Source organism: Corylus avellana, chromosome ca4 (genome assembly GCF_901000735.1).
Source record: "Corylus avellana chromosome ca4, CavTom2PMs-1.0".
NCBI classification, from domain to species: Eukaryota; Viridiplantae; Streptophyta; class Magnoliopsida; order Fagales; family Betulaceae; genus Corylus; species Corylus avellana.
Window position 1 is genome coordinate 711,614 of NC_081544.1, and position 16,166 is coordinate 727,779.

General features: G+C 35.2%; 1 protein-coding gene across 1 annotated transcript; it reads right to left on the minus strand.

Moving 5' to 3' along the window:
• Window positions 1–454: 454 nt before the first annotated feature.
• LOC132177492 (dynamin-2A-like) lies at window positions 455–15,785 on the minus strand. Its single transcript, XM_059589837.1, has 22 exons — window positions 15,421–15,785; window positions 15,013–15,063; window positions 14,766–14,886; window positions 14,490–14,582; window positions 13,027–13,088; window positions 12,719–12,836; window positions 12,210–12,552; window positions 10,978–11,125; window positions 10,422–10,523; window positions 10,202–10,321; window positions 9,361–9,444; window positions 9,145–9,272; window positions 7,643–7,727; window positions 7,352–7,487; window positions 6,024–6,100; window positions 4,946–5,002; window positions 3,122–3,269; window positions 2,859–3,010; window positions 2,363–2,476; window positions 2,201–2,268; window positions 1,681–1,856; window positions 455–1,015 (listed from the first exon to the last, which is right to left on the minus strand). The coding sequence occupies exons 1-22, from the start codon at window positions 15,559–15,561 to the stop codon at window positions 768–770; spliced, it is 2,772 nt and encodes a 923-aa protein (XP_059445820.1). The 5' UTR covers window positions 15,562–15,785; the 3' UTR covers window positions 455–767.
• Window positions 15,786–16,166: the final 381 nt, after the last annotated feature.

Genomic DNA, 16,166 nt, shown 5'->3' on the forward strand with positions numbered 1-16,166 from the left:
TTAAAATTAAATTTGAACCGCTGAAAAAACTACAAGAGATCTCTAAGTCTGAAATTTTGAAGAAAATCCTCTTTTCCTCATGTAACTTCCAATTGCAAGGATTTTGTTTGCAGACTGTTAGCGTCAAACTTTCTATTAGATATGAAGTCGTGTTAAATGGTATAAAACTATATAAGTTAATCATAACCAATTTAATTAAACGAGTCAAGACTCAATTATGATCGACTAATTTTGTGTTAAATTCATGTCAAGTTTGTTGTTCAAAAAGTGTCAGTATTGTATGTGAATCGTGTTAAAACATGAGTATTAGATTATAAGTTCACTCAAACAACTTATTTAATTAAATGAGTTGAACTCCTCAATTATAATTCGTTAAATTCGTGTTGAGTTCATGTTAGATTTATAAGTCGTAGAGGACCCATAATAATGAGTGTAGATTGTATCCAAAGTTAGATGCTATAACTTATGTATGAAATTGTATAAATCTAAAATCAGATTCATTACAATCAATTACATTAAAGCATATGAAAGGGGAAGAGGGAAAAAGCACTATCCCCTCCTCTTCCCTCCGCCCAAATAGGAAGGAAATTTGATTAGCATACAGAAAATACACTGCAAAAATCACAGTTGTAGCTGTAAGATTTATCTACAGACCAATTGGGCTTCTACGGAGCCACTGTAACATAACTTGAGCTTGGGAAAAGCTCAATCTCAGCAGGAGCAACACCCACTCAACATAATGCATGAAATTAGCAACTAGTCCCATTCTAATACTTAAAAGCTGAAGTGGATGGTGGCGGAGTGGGCGGTAATCGGTTAGGCGTGCGCCGACTGCTGGAGTTTGAGCCTGCGCTTGCATCACCATTCTGGGACGGGTCGCTATACCTTCGATTGTGACCATTGGCCCCAAACCTAGATGAGCCACCATTCGAGTCAACGGGTCCATTGGCAGCAGCATCAAATGCTGACCTCCAGTCATCCCCTGATGACGATCCAGGGGTTCTTGGGCTGTTCTCTGCACAAAGGAATAGGTAGAAATCAGTTAAAAAAAAAAAAGAATTACAAGAGAAAGACCAAGGACAATTTAAATTCCAATTACTGAAAAAGTTATCCTTTTAATCAAAGTTCAAAACTTTTTATAAAAGATTTCGCAGACAACATAAAGTGTTCCAAAGACGGATGATATATTAGGAGAATTTGTGTTTCAAATGGGAACATCCAAACAAGGAATTTTTCCAAAGGTCAAACTCTGATATATGGATGAGTTTTACATTTCCAACGACATTCTCTACAGAGAAATAATAATAATAAAGTTAAAAAATGATTACCAATAAGTAACAGTTATCCTCAAGAATTACAGAGATATAGGAAGAGGTAAAGTTCTGCAACTGGTGAAATTAACTTTGAGACGATCTCTCAAAGGATTCAACTCTGAATGATAGAATGTACTCATAATTATAAAATTAATTCTATATGTTCAGCTGGCCCCAATTAGACAGGAAAGCAAGCTTTTCACATAGGTAACAAATTGGAATAAGAATTTCATGGAATTACTTGACATAAATGGAAGGAGTGTGTCTTCTATTCTGTAAAAAATATTACCTTTCCAGTTGAGAAGCAAAACACAACATACACACAAAAGTGAAAATAGAGGTCTGCAATACATGCAGCCATATTTACCTGCTCCACCCCCACCACTGGACCAGCTAGAGGCAGCATCTGCCCGATTGTCATGGATGCTAAGTTGCCTGGTGAGTTTTGAAAGAAGAGAGGACTGTCTCTGAAAACGCTCCCTCCTACGCTTTACATTCTGATCTTCCTGGATCAGCTCTTCAATCCTGGCTGTGCTTAGGGCACTACCAACAAAAGAGTGAACATGAAATTCTTTTTGCATAATTATGGACTAATTTGATAATAAAAAAACCAATGGTTATGTTTGGATCATACATGCATGTTTTGAAGTTGCAACTGTTTAAAAGGTGTTAAATCTTCAGGACAACATCCAGCCAGAAATGCATTTAAAAGAATATAAACGAAGCCCACATAAGCATGTCTATTACAATTAAGACTTGTCTCTTGCTGCTAAGCTTGTATTTGCCCTATAGCACATGAAAAGCATGCTTTCATAACAGAATGGGAAGAAAATGATATGCAACCATGCATCTTAGAAGAAATAACGGGAAATCGATATGTTGCTAACCTGATAGAACTGTATAACTGATTAAGCATGTCTTCCTTGGCTTTCTCTACTTGGCAAAGAACAACAGCCTGCTCAGCCCGAACAGTTACTGACAGATGTTAAGAGAACTATACAGTGAAAGAGTCAAAGAAATGATGATTGGCATTGAGAGAATAAACTGACTTTTGGGACATTTGCACCAAGGCTGTTAAGAACAGCTTCAACATAACCGCGTACTTCTTGGGACATCCATCGGAGCTCTTCCTCTGGATCAGCAGGTTTTCTAACCATTGTATCCTATACAAGTACACACATAAGATATATGTTCAGAGACGTGTGAAACTAGCTAGGCCAGCAAAAAAGATACAGGAAAGATTGCCTACAAGTTTAAAAACATTGAGAATATTTAATTCTCCATAAGGGATCTAAAAACTGCTAAAACAAACGTTAACTATACACATCCCCTTGCTCAAAGCACATCAAGAGAACACACAGCTGGAACGAGCACAATATTTAATACGGATTCTCTAAGAAGAAACAAGCGGGACCTCCATATGTCTTTTTTTTTTAAAAAAAAAATCCCAGACACATTACAAAACACAAAAAATTGAGGGGCTCGTAAAAATTTATGCTATGAAATTGAACATGTATAAGTAATCAGCTTTGCTGAGCAACTCACAAGAGAACCATCAGAAAAACTTTGACGAATGAGAAGACCAGATTCACCCTTCACTTCACCTGCTTTGGAAGGCCCGACTAAATTTCTCAACTTATTTAACCACTCAACCTTATCTGCCATATTCTCAGCCTTTAACACAACAGCACTGTCAGCTGCAAAATACATATTTGAAAAATCTATTGGCACGCAACTCAACCAGAGAGGGATATAAAGGAAAATATTCTGCAAAAACAAAGAGGCAATCAAGATGGATATACTACTACCTTTCAATAAAGTCTTATATGGAACCTTGCTAGTAATCTTGAAAACAAGACTGGGTGCTTTTCCAGAATCTGGTCCATTGGCCTTTTTATTCTTGGAACTCTTTGAAGGGGCTTCTTCCTCCTCAGACATTTCCTCTATATTGCATTCCTGATCATCTCATCCAAATATTAGGAGATAAAGGCATTAGTGCACAAGATATGTTAAATGATACTAACTCATTAAGTTCAAACTCATAGTTGGGAAAAAAAAGGTGAGCAGAAGTCAAAACCCATTCTCTTCACATAATTTTAGAATATAAATTATATTTACAGGTAAGTCTTAACTTTCATAGGATGAAATTCAATCCAAATATGTACCACATACAGTAAGAAATGGAGAATGAAACAATCGCACCTTCAATAGTGCTGAACACCCCTTATCACTTAAATTCAGGTTCTTAAGATTTCTTTATGACTAGATGATCATATTAAGCAATATTCAATGCTCATCATTTCTTAATTTATTGACCCATAATTTGGATATCTTGTATATACCTATTTGAGCTCTTTTTGGTTTTTTTATAAAAATTCTACTTAACAAAGACTAATACAAATAGTACCAAAATATACCTGATTGGCATTAAAGTTGAAACATAAGATACATTGACAGTATTTGTGAAGTATGGAACTAAGTTCATGTATACTGTATACAAGCAAAGACACGAATCTTTTTATGCCACAATCCACTGGATCTCTCATCTGGGGCCATATTCTTGTTGAGCTGTCTCACAGCCATGTCTTTCTTTAAAACTACTACAAACGTCATTTTTTTTTTTTGTGGTCCTTTTTGCTCCTTCCAAATTAATATAGTCACTCTTTTGCATTGGTGCAGTTGCAGGCCTTTCTTCTTTTTTTTCTTTTTCTTTTTTTTAATAAATAATGTACCTTCAGTCAAAGCGCAGAAGGGCGCAATGCAGGTCTTTGTTACACATATCTAAAACCTTTTATATGACTCACTCATTTTATCCTCAATTAGTGCCAACCCCCATCTTCTCACAAATAACTTCATTCCCTACCCTATCTTTCCTATTGTTGCAACATCTATCTAGACATCCTCATCTCTGTAGGATCCATGCTCATAAGATGTCAATTTGTACTTTTATCTGTTGAGGGACGGAAGGAGTAACAGCTTTAACGCTAGACTCCTAATGACTTGACCTTCAAAATCATATAAGACAAGTCCCAAAACTCTTAGTTGCCAAAACTGAAAATCACTCTAAACACAGCAACTTGACCTATCTTCCATAGCTGCATCAACTTTTCACCAAGAATATACAGTCACTGCAAACATGAGCTGTCCTAGGGTTTGGATATTAAGTTTAATGAAGGTTGAAATTTTCTTTTTTCCTTTGACATTTTCCTCCAATAAGTGGGGTCTATCTAGCAAGCATGTGGTTCGTTACAATAGTCAAATAAATCTCGAGTCAGAACCTTAAAATTTCTATAGATGAACTCATAGAACCAGGTGCTAAAGCAATTACTAACACAGGGCAAGGAGATGCAACTACCCATCTCCAAAGGATGCTGGGAACCATGGACAAAAGTGGAACAGCCATTTAACCTCATTTAAGCAAAACAGAAAAATTCAGTCAAATTAACAAAAGCATTATTATGGCGTTGGTTCCACCAAAGCAGGGTCTTGGAGACAGTCCTAACCTTCAGCATTTTTGCATAAGGAAGCAGCTCCCAAGATTCAATACATGCATTTACACTTGAATTTGCTAACATAATAATAGATAATCTATCCCTTGCATGCATCTCAAGAAACTAACAAGAAATTGATACCTCCAAAGTGATGACTCCACGGAACTGTCTTTCTTCTGGTTTTTTAGTATATCCAAGCTGCAATATAAAATCAAAACATACTACATCAACTAAAAGATAATTATAGGTACTACAAGACAATCCGAATGATAGAGATCAGAACAATTGCATTCAGTGTCCTAATCATTGAGATGACACATTTAAACTCCACCAGGGTTATTAATCCTAAAGCGCACTTAAGCACTCAGGTCTCCTAGAGCCCAATGAAATGCAAAGATGCGAGGCGGAGTTCAGTAAAAGCAATTTTTTCTGACAGAATATAAGTAGTGCTGCAAAGAAATGTATTCAGAAAAGCAACTTTGCAATATGCAATCATGTAATCAATGTAAATGCTGAAATACATGAAATCAATTTTAACTACTCAAGTGCATGACTATCTAACACATTCATTGTCACAATGCTGTCATGCTCAAGCAACGTTTGAAAGTTAAAACTACTTAAAAAGAATAGTACCGAGCAGAGCTAGGGTTGGTAGAAGAAAACTAGGGTTTAGGATTCCTTTACTTTAATTCTATTATTGTCAAAAATGAGTCACCAGAGTGAAAGCAGTAAACTACAACCAACATGATTACAGAAGAGATATCAAAATTTCGGTCAATAAAAATAAGATACGAATGCACATATTTGCACCATAATCTTTGCAAAAACACACATCCTTTTGTGCATAAGCTGTGCCTCACTTAAGGTGCCAACTGCCAAGTGCGAGTAGCTACATGTGAGCCTTGTTTACCTCGGCCTCAAACCATGCTTATGTGCACTTTGATAAAAGAATTTTAGAAGAAATCAAGATCAACATGAGGAAATCTATTCTACTGTATATATAACATGTTTTTATTCCATCGATGTTTCTTTTTGGTCAATATTAACCAGAATTCTAATCATACGATGCAATAGATTTTTCTGTAATATTTTTTATAGGATAAATAAATAAGATATAACAAGTGTGAGAGAGTCAAATATGATATAACAAGACCAAAAACTGCAAAAAACCCATAAAATATCAAGCACAGTAATAATCCAAACAGACTAATCTACTAACCTTCCGAGTTTTCTCATTTAAAACAAACCACCGTCTACTCCACCCATTTGTTTTGGCACTTTTCTTCAATAAAAATCCTGAAAATACGGAGCACATATCAATGATTAAAAAATAAAATAAAAAATAAAAAAAAATAAAAAGGACCTCCCTAATCAATAGAAGGTTGTTACCCTTTGCAGACGCAAACTAATTAAAGTTCCATAATCAGACATCCATCAAGCTTGTGCAACTTATTTAACAAACCGCAAAGAGAAGATTACAAGCACCAAACATATAAACTACTAGCAACACCAAATTCACTTGATTGCTATGAAGGATCACTAAACATATGTCCAAAGATGTGAAGATTCAGGTAAAGTAAAGGAATTCCTTCCTCGTAGGACTTTGGAAAGTAGAAGAAGAAGAAAAAGAACTACCACACTGACACTATTCATATATTTCAATCTCACTATGCATATATTTCAATGCAAGCATATTTCAATCGCAAAAGAACTACCACACTATTCACCACATAGGAGGACCACCTTAGGCCGAAGCCAATAAATCCATAACACTAATGCTCATATATAAGGCTCCAACTACAATTCATAACTCTCTTCTTGTAAACTGGTATAAGGACCACCAGACTTACTATTGCAGCAATGAGCAAAATACAGAAAATTAAGAGATTTTCATCTCCTTAGTTCTACCATCACTGTTCACCAACCTCTGATTCAAAAACCTTTTTTTTTGTTACTAGCGCAATTCAGTTACTAAAGAAGACAAATCACGAAGAAACTCAAATATGAAAAGATCATTTTTCCCATCCCAAAGATACTATTCTCAGTGTAGAGTTTTATAATAAACTAATGCAAGTCAAGCTTATGGCCGTCATACTGATGCATGACCATATCAGGAGCCCAAACTGATCTTGAATCAAATAGAGGAACACAAACTTTAAGTAACTTAAACCATCCACCTCATGATAGTAGTTTAGAAAATTCAAATGATGCTTCACAAAAAATAGCCAACTCTCATTCTATAATTCTATGTAAAGTTTCATGGAACATCACATAGTTATCCAAACTTTTTAACCAATGTATTGAATACACTTGTGAATTTGACTTCTCCTGTTGACAGTCTAGTTACATAAAGAATATTGAATAAAACGGTTAAGAGAAATTAAAACTCATATCTGAGAAATTTTCTTAAATCTCAAAGTTCATTTTAAAAAACTCTTTCATGCAACATTATCATTTTAACGTATAACCAGATTGTTAACGTAATCTGGAACAATGCAAGACTTTTCAGACCAACAATTACAATGTTCAAACTGATTATGCTCAAACCTGCTGTTATCTCGCCACCAGGCCCAGCAGTTTTCAAGGCTGATCCCTCTTGCACATCCTTCTCTTGCTGACTGGATTTGTCTTTCATTGATTTTAAGCTTCCTCGAGCTTGTTCACCTGTTTGAGGACTGGTGGCCTACAATTGGGAACCAAGAATACAGTTGTAAATCCAAATTAAAAGGATATTCCATCATGCATTTGAGGGATATAAAGACATCAAAGCACTTATTTATGTGAAATATGATAACTTTGAGCCTCCAATTTATTGTACAGAAAGTCATAAGTCCACACCCTATTCAAAATGGACTGCTCTGCCTCAGGTGCCTTCTTGGAAGAACGATTCTTTTGCTCTTCTTCACGGCGCTGTCTATCCATTCTGGTCAAGTTAGATACTGAAGATCAGAAAGACATAATTGCAAACCATCCAAAAGCCTAACTTAAAACAGAAGAAACTCTTGGAGAACTACAATGATAAGTAACTATTGTACAACAGTAAGGCACACTCATAAATGATAAAGAAATCTTTTCCACAAATTATACACATTTGTATATAAAACTGAGGTAATTGTCTAGGTACTTAAAGCCAATGAACTGTAGCTCACATGGGAGGGAAAGAAATGAGAGAAATTTTGAAGACCAAGAGAGGACCTTGGAGAAGCTCAAGTCCTTTTCCTTTTTTAATATGTTTACCTGCTTGTTTAGCTCCCTTAATGATTAGATTTTTTGACTTTCTAGTTCTATTTTCCTCTTCTACTTAGGCGTTCTCTTGTATACTTCCTGTAAAGGGTTGCATCCCTCTGCACTTTTTGATATATACAACATTACTTATCAAAGAAAAATGAAAATGCAAGGTTTCACAAAGCAAGAAAGAAAGGTGCTTGGCATTAGCTGAAGGTGACTTCAAATGGGTCTGCCATACTAAGAATGTGTTTGATATTGCGATTTCGCAGACCAAAAGTGCGATTTTAAAGTAAATCGCAGAAAATATATCGTTTTAGAGTGCGTTTTCAAAAAATTGCGATTTGAAAACATTAAAATAATAATAATAATAAAATATAAAAAATTGGGTTTCCAAATAGTAGGTAAGAGGGTGCATTTTTAAAATACACGATTTAAATATTAAATTGCAATTTTAAAGGCCAAACTGCAATTTTACTAAACGCTTAACTACATTTTTTAAATTTGCATTTTCAAATTGCACATTTTAAAATAGCTTTTAAATCGCACGTTTTAAAATCGCAAACCCAAACGGACCCTAAATCTCATTTTCAATGCATTTCATTCTGAATAGAATTTATTAAAAATAAGTACCTTCAAATGTTTTATGGGAGAGAATTAATTTAGAATACTTTACCCTCTTTAGTTTTGATAGAGTTGAACGCTATTAATGTCCTTTAAATTTAATATTGGTAAGACTTACATGGATTATGATTTTCCTCCAATTTATCCTATCAGACTGTTACCAAATAAATAAAAACAGAATGTTTACAATCAAGAGCCTACAGTTACGCATATATATTACAAGGGAATAGCGCTTATTAATGACATCCATTACTTATCCAAAAAAATATATTACATGAGAACAGAGAAACATAACATACTAGTCTTTGGTTGATACTTCACAATCAAAAAATATATAACATAAGCAACATAACCAAATTAGAAGTGGAACTGCCAGAACATACACAATTAAAGCAGTATATCAGCTCTTACAGAGAAAGCATATTTTCATAGTTCCTGAATTTCTTTTAAAAGAAAACTGAATATATAACAAGATTTCTAATTGAGCATACCGCCTTTGCACCAAACGAATAAAGTGTTGAGGTGGAACAAATGCACGTTCCATATCCACTAGCGCTACCACCATTTTTTTTGCCTCATTCTTAAACACATCAAGTGCGGCAGTTGCAATTGTCACAACCTGATTAGAAAATTTAACAACAGATGAACATTCAAAAATCTAGCTACAGACACAGACTATATACGTAACAAGTGTAAGCCATTATTACCTCTCTCTTAAAAGGATGATATCTTCCAAGCCCAGGCGTAGAATTCGCAGCAGCAGAAACTATATCCACAAGTACTCGATGCACCTATTTTGGTAGTCACCCAAATATTAATTTAGGTATTGTGAAATGACTCAGGACTATTGATCAAGTATAGTTTTCACTTCCTTCACTACATTCATAAAGTGAATTCCCCTAATCCATTGATAAAGAAAACTTATTCCTTGATCAATGCCCTTACACCAGGTGCTTGCTTAAAACTACTCTTTCACCTAAAGATGAAAAGAGTTGATCATATATTGTAAAAGACAGATCATATCTCCGCCAGATTTGCATGTGGTCCACTCAAGTTGCCCTTCTATTTGCATGCGTAAGTCAGCACCACTAAATTATAATCTACAGCAGGACATAGGGTGCTCATGTTGGGACTATTAGAGATATGGCATAAAATAAGGGGTGAACAATAAGTTTGGTGAACTAGTAGAATACATTTCCGCTGATATTAAAATACAATGCCATGGGAAGTTCAATCAAATAAACACCAATATGAATTCAAGATAGGGCACTTCTTGTTATGCCAAATTATAAATTAATCACATGCACAGGCCATCATCACATACGCTTTGTGCATGTAGACATTTGGCCATACTTTAATGCAAGCCCTTGTGTTTCCTGTTAAGTTTTTAATTAAAAACTGTACCAAATAGAGTTACATGGCAGAAAAAATTAAAAAGCAGATAAGCAAAGCATACACAAAAATTCAACAAAACATAAACACATATAAAATAAAAACAAACAAGCGCAAGTTAGAAGAGACAAGTGTAAACCCCAAGGCACAGTATACCTCATCAACACATAGACGACATGGTTCCTTCGCCAGTTCTAGGACACCTTTTATTAAGGACCTCAACCCTTTCTCTGGAGATATAAGATAAGGTTGATAACCGTCTGCTTCTAGGACAATCTAATAAAAGTTGAAAAGTGCCATATCAAAAGAAAAGCCCTGAAAGCATTACAAGTCAAAAAAAGGCCAAAAGGAAAATGAAATAAGAAATGGACTCTACCCTTTTGACGTTGTTTATGTCAAAATGTCTGTCCAAAGGGAGCTGCTTGATTCTGTTAGGAAAATTTCCCTCAAAACTAGCAACAACTTTCCAACCACTACCCTGCAAAGAAAATTTGTGACAGAAGCTAAATATTGCTTATAGAACAAAATTTCTGAAACAGTACATTAGTGGCTATCTATTTGTAAGACCATGACTACAAAGAAGTGGCAGCAAAACAACAGATCAAACAACCAAAACCATGAAAGGAATCTGGTTAACAGGTTTTACAAAATTAAAGCTAAACAAAGCATGGATTCCTGCTAGGCCTAGAAAGAGTTGAATGGTGACAGTAAGAAAACTGGAATAGTACAATTATCATTGATCAGGCACCCTTCCTAAGCCGTCTAGACACCTTAAGAGGACACAGACATATCTAAAAATTTTAGATACCTATATTAGGTCTTCAACATGGCAGCGTGTTGGAGATATACAGATTCTTCCTTATACATCTGTTGGCTGCTATTTTGCGTCACCGAAAGAAAATTATCATGTGCTACTTTTAAGAACTACTGACCTCACCACCCGTAATATGTAGAAGAAATTTGTCCTCAAATTCACGGCAGAGCTGCAAAGCTATAGCTTTTGTACCTTCAGCAGTATGAACCATTTGCTCGCCAAGTCTTACTAATTCATCATGAACAATTTGAGACTTTCCTTGAAGACTGCAGTGTTGTCAAAGAACGTAAGTGTCAAAAAGTAATAGAGGTACAATAACTCTGATTACAAATGAAACATACAGACAATAGGAACCCACTTATAGTCACCACTTCATAATCTTATGTGCTAATATGTAAAACCATAGATTAATTTTAGAATGAGAATGAGAATGATACTACCAAACATACAAGAGCAACATCAAGTGGTAGTAAATGTTACTATGCGATTATGGAACAAAAATTAGTTCCTTCTTTTTGGCTAAGTAGAACACAAATTAGTTCTTCATAACAGAACTGTCTCATTTTAGGTCGAAGGGCACATACCAAAATGGATATTTCCATGTGTTCATGTAACACAACTTGCTGACACAAATATCTTACGAAGGCATCAAGAAGCAGGAAAGAGCTTTAAATTTCATAACTCCCTTCTCAACTAGGCTAGCTTGCCACTTTTTTTTTAAAAAAAAAAAGAAAACAAGCTAGCTTGCCTTCAGTAACATATGAGCTAATATGTGAAAACAGACAACTATCTACAAATTGTCATTAAAATCCACTGCAATCTAGTAATCTCCAACTTGTAGTAACATATGCAGTAAGTGCTATAGTATGCACTTCAAACCAGCAAATGAATACTTGTCCGGACTTGCGGGATAAGATCAATAAAATGTTATTTACTACCAGGATCACCCCTAAAATTTTCTCTGCTATTCTTCCTAGACAACCCACCTGAAGAAACAAAAGCAATAGAAAACAAGAAAAAGGAAGGCAAAAACAAAATAGACACACTTCAGCAGACAAAACTAGTTTAAGGCTTTTAGCAAAAGAAGCACAACTATAATATACTGCACAATCCTCGTCCAATTCTAGCCAATATCAATAATTGCACAACATTTTCTATTATGTTCCATAAAAGGAAAGGTATCAGTAATAATAATAAACTAACCATACACAAATTATCTGCAGTAACAACAAAATAGAAAAGATAGAAAAGTTATGGCAAACTTCTTTTTTAACAGAGCTAATAACTTAATGGGAACCAAATCTCAAGATTTGATGAAGAACAAAAAAAAAATAAAAATAAAAAACCAACCCAGAAAGAAGATTTGGCAGCCTAAGTTTCATACGGTTACGAATCTGGCCAGCAAGGGCCTCCACCAAAGCTACCCTACCAAGCTTGCTTTGAGGAGCTCCAGTCAAAATAGATTTTAAACTTTCACTCTCAGCTCGCCAAGCAGTTTCTAAGGAGTTCTCAGAACCGCCACTTCCAGACTGAGCTGAAGCTATAGAAACAGATTGACCAATTAAAGCAACCCAAGGAATATCAGATGTTTTTGTTGGTCCCTGATTTAATAAAAGAGCCTGAACAGCTGCAAGTGCTTTTGGTTCTGTAGCTGCTTGATCAATTTTACTAATAATGCCAACTGTTCTGGTACCTACAGTAAACCACAACAAAAGAAAAGGATAAAAACTAATAAAATATACTTGAAAAGAAGGATATGCAACACCTAACAAACTCAAACTCATGACAATTGCCATAAATCATTCAACTACTAATTTTTAAAAGGAAATAAGGAGATGCAAGTTTGACAATAGACCCACTATCTGCATCATATTCTTTCGCTATTCTGAGGGCTCGAGATGATGAAATTTCTGGCACCTGAGTAGCAGGAATAATAACTAGCAAAATAGCATCATTGTGCTCAACGTGTTGACTGATCTGAAAGAAAATAAATGAAAAATTCGAATTATTAAACGAACTTCCAAAATAGAATCTCAAGAAATAAATATTTGCCTGAAGCATTGTATCAAAATGACCATACTGTGGACCCTCTACCACAAGAAGAATTAGGAATGACCCAACAAAATACATTTTGTTACTAAAGAGAAGATAACTTACAGCCACTCACCATTGAATCATCCATATTCCTTTGATCCAACCCCGGCAAGTCAATCAATTTCAATGGGGGAGCTGAAATGCAATACAAAACAAACTAAATAAAATAACACACAAGGTCATGATATAAGTGCATATAAACACATAAATTGCATATGACTCATCTAGCTTGCCCTGCTTTTTCACTATTCTTAATCAACGTCCTGAGGGTCAAAAAACCTTCATTGTTGCTCATTTCATGTACTCGAACATATTGGTTTCACTACGGGTTTGTCAATGTGATCAATGAAAAAATAAATTAAAACAAAAAGATAAAACAAAACAAAAATAAATCATTAATATTTCCTAGGTCCCAATTTGAAGTTAAATATTACTGGTACACAGATCAATTATCCATCTGCACATGGTAAGAACGGAAAAGGCCCAGAAGATGCAGAGCATGAGAATTGTACAACTAGGAAGCATGAATATTTCAAAATACCTATCGTAACCCCATATGATAAGTATCCAATACAGATACACAGTAACAATGGTATACATATTGAATAGGTATCCAAATGTGTGTTTGTGTATATATAGGGATTTCTCGTGAGGAGGAATTGGGATGAATTTAAATATCACCTAACTGAATGGAATATAATATGTTCTCCTATTAAGACAGGTGCATTCATAAATTGAAACCTTTTAATTAAGCATAGGTAAATGACTATGTGGCATGGGGTGGAACATGATCATTTTTGGAGGCAGGTCACTGTAAAATATGACTGCTTGGGATGAATGGACTTTAAAAGATGTGAGAGGATCCTATCTTCTGAGTTTGTGGAAGAGCATTAGGGGTGAATAAGAATCTTTTCCTTGATTTTCCTTAAGATAGGAGATGGTAGTAAGGTGTGGTTCTAGTATGATACCGGCCTGGTGACATTGTGTTGAAGAATAGATTTCTGAACTTGTTCTTGAATGCTGTGGATGAGGAAGGTTCAGTTGCATTGCCAATTGGGAATATCTTGGGAAGGAGCTCGACTTTGGAATATTAGATTTGTTAGATCTTTGCAAGATTTGGAGTCCGTTGAGTGATTCCTCAGAACCATGATTGAAGTGTTTGTAGGTTGAAAAAGGAGATTTAGTTGTCATGAAAATACCGACATTTGGGGAGCAGTTCCTCTTTGTACCACGTGGAAAACTTGGTGGGAGAGAAAAAACCATGCTTTCAACGGCATAAAATTGGACAAGGAACTGATTTAAACCATTTTCTTACATTCATTATTTAACTGGCTACACACTTTGGGTTGTGTATATTGTGATTTTTCCTTGCACCTTGGGCAGTATATTCTAATTCTTCAACCTTTTATCGATATTTTAAATTTTCAATGTAATTTGTTGAGAGGATGTAATATAATCATCCTGTATATTTATTCTTTTTATCTTTCACTATTTTTTACAACTCAAAGAAACAATATCATAAAATTAAGGGCCAACCTGTACTAGTACGAAGTTTCAGGTATATTTCATCACGACTCCTGCCTGGTGAACCCTTGCTTAGCTTGTCCTGCAGAGAATGCCGAATAGCACCTACAACACATAAAATTGAAAAACTTAAAATAATCAAAGTCAGCATGACGGGGAGTCTACTGTAAGGTCATACATATGAAACTCAGCAACAGTACCATGAGATGCACTAATTACCTAACACCAAGCACCTCTAAAACACATAAAAGCTGACAAAATAATAAACAGCTCAGTGAAAGCCCTTACTTGCAGAAACCTGTTGAGATTTAGTGTCAATCTGCAAGATGATTGATCTGCTGCTTAAAGAACTGTCCCTGTCTAAATCAATGCTTATGGGAGCTCTGGTAGCACCATTTTCACCAGTTGGCTGTTCATCATATAGTTAAAGGGAATAAACCAATTTAAGGAGAAAAAAGAATATTCATTAGCAGAAGTCCGTCAAAGAAAGTTACAAATTTCATGAATGCAAAGACTCAAACCAAATATGACTTACCAAAACAGGATGTCCAATTAAACTGTTCAATACAGCAGATTTACCAGCACCCTGACCAATTGTCCATGGAAAGAATGCATTAAAATTCAGAAGTAATAACTTTAAAAAAAAAAAAAAAAAAAACAGACAAAGCTTCATATTTCTACAATACTTTCTTAATCATTCTTCCTGATAAATTCCTAGTCCCATGCCCATTGTATTTGGTTTGCTATTGTGTTTTAGTACATCTTATGGTATCTTTGATCAACAATTCTTTGATTCAATAGATTCCAGTCCCTCCCAAATTGCACTCTCCACTAGTTTACACAAATACAAAGCTTCACAAAACCACTGGATCCAAAATCCATTCCTCACACCGCAATACAGATACATATAAAGAAACAGGTACGAATGGGTGAAAGAACTTACGACATTGCCGACAACGACGACGTTGAGGAAGGTGGAAGCGCGTCTGGTTGAGGAGGTGTCGTCGACGTCTTCGTCAGCAAGGAGAGCGGAGGCTTGGTGCATCGACTCGGAAAGCTGAGCCAATTCTTCGATCGCCTCCATGTTTGATTCTCAAACTGATTCACAGCAATTGAATCCAACACAGAGAGAGAGAGAGAGAGAGTGATCGGAGGTTGGAAATGAAATCGAGAGAGACTTGGATGTCGAGATTATGGGATTTCAAGTGGAGAATTAGGGATTCGGAGATTCAGAACCTCATTTTGGGAAATGAATTATGATAGTCAGAATCAGAAATGGTTTTCCGTTTGTTGTCAGTGATGAAACAGAAGATTTTTTTTTTAAAACCAAATTCAAATGGGCTCGGATTAAAATTCAAAACTCTCTCGCAGTGAAAAATGTTTTACCCTTGTAGCACTGAGGTCTAGCCTTCTACGTGTTTGTTTTCAATTTATTACTTGAAGAATCGGTGGGATAAGTTTTTTTTTTAACAAATAATATCCATTTAACTATTTAAGACCCGAAGCATATCTCTTATGAATTTAAGGTTGTGAGCACGACTTTTGTCCCTCTTAAAGGTGATTAAGCCGCTTAAAAATGCGTCACAACAAGTAACGTGAAATTGACATAAATTTTAATATGCTTAAAAAAAGTTTAATATATTAATAATAAAGCAATGCTACACTTCACAATTCACACACATTTTCCTA

Excerpts from the sequence above, each read along its gene's own strand:
- LOC132177492 (XM_059589837.1), bottom strand. The coding sequence starts at position 15,561 with ATGGAGGCGATCGAAGAATTGGCTCAGCTTTCCGAGTCGATGCACCAA. Across the intron at positions 10,524-10,977 it reads TACATATTACGGGTGGTGAG|GGTAGTGGTTGGAAAGTTGT; the intron begins GTCAGTAGTTCT and ends TTTTCTTTGCAG. Across the intron at positions 6,101-7,351 it reads TGGTGGCGAGATAACAGCAG|GATTTTTATTGAAGAAAAGT; the intron begins GTTTGAGCATAA and ends CCGTATTTTCAG.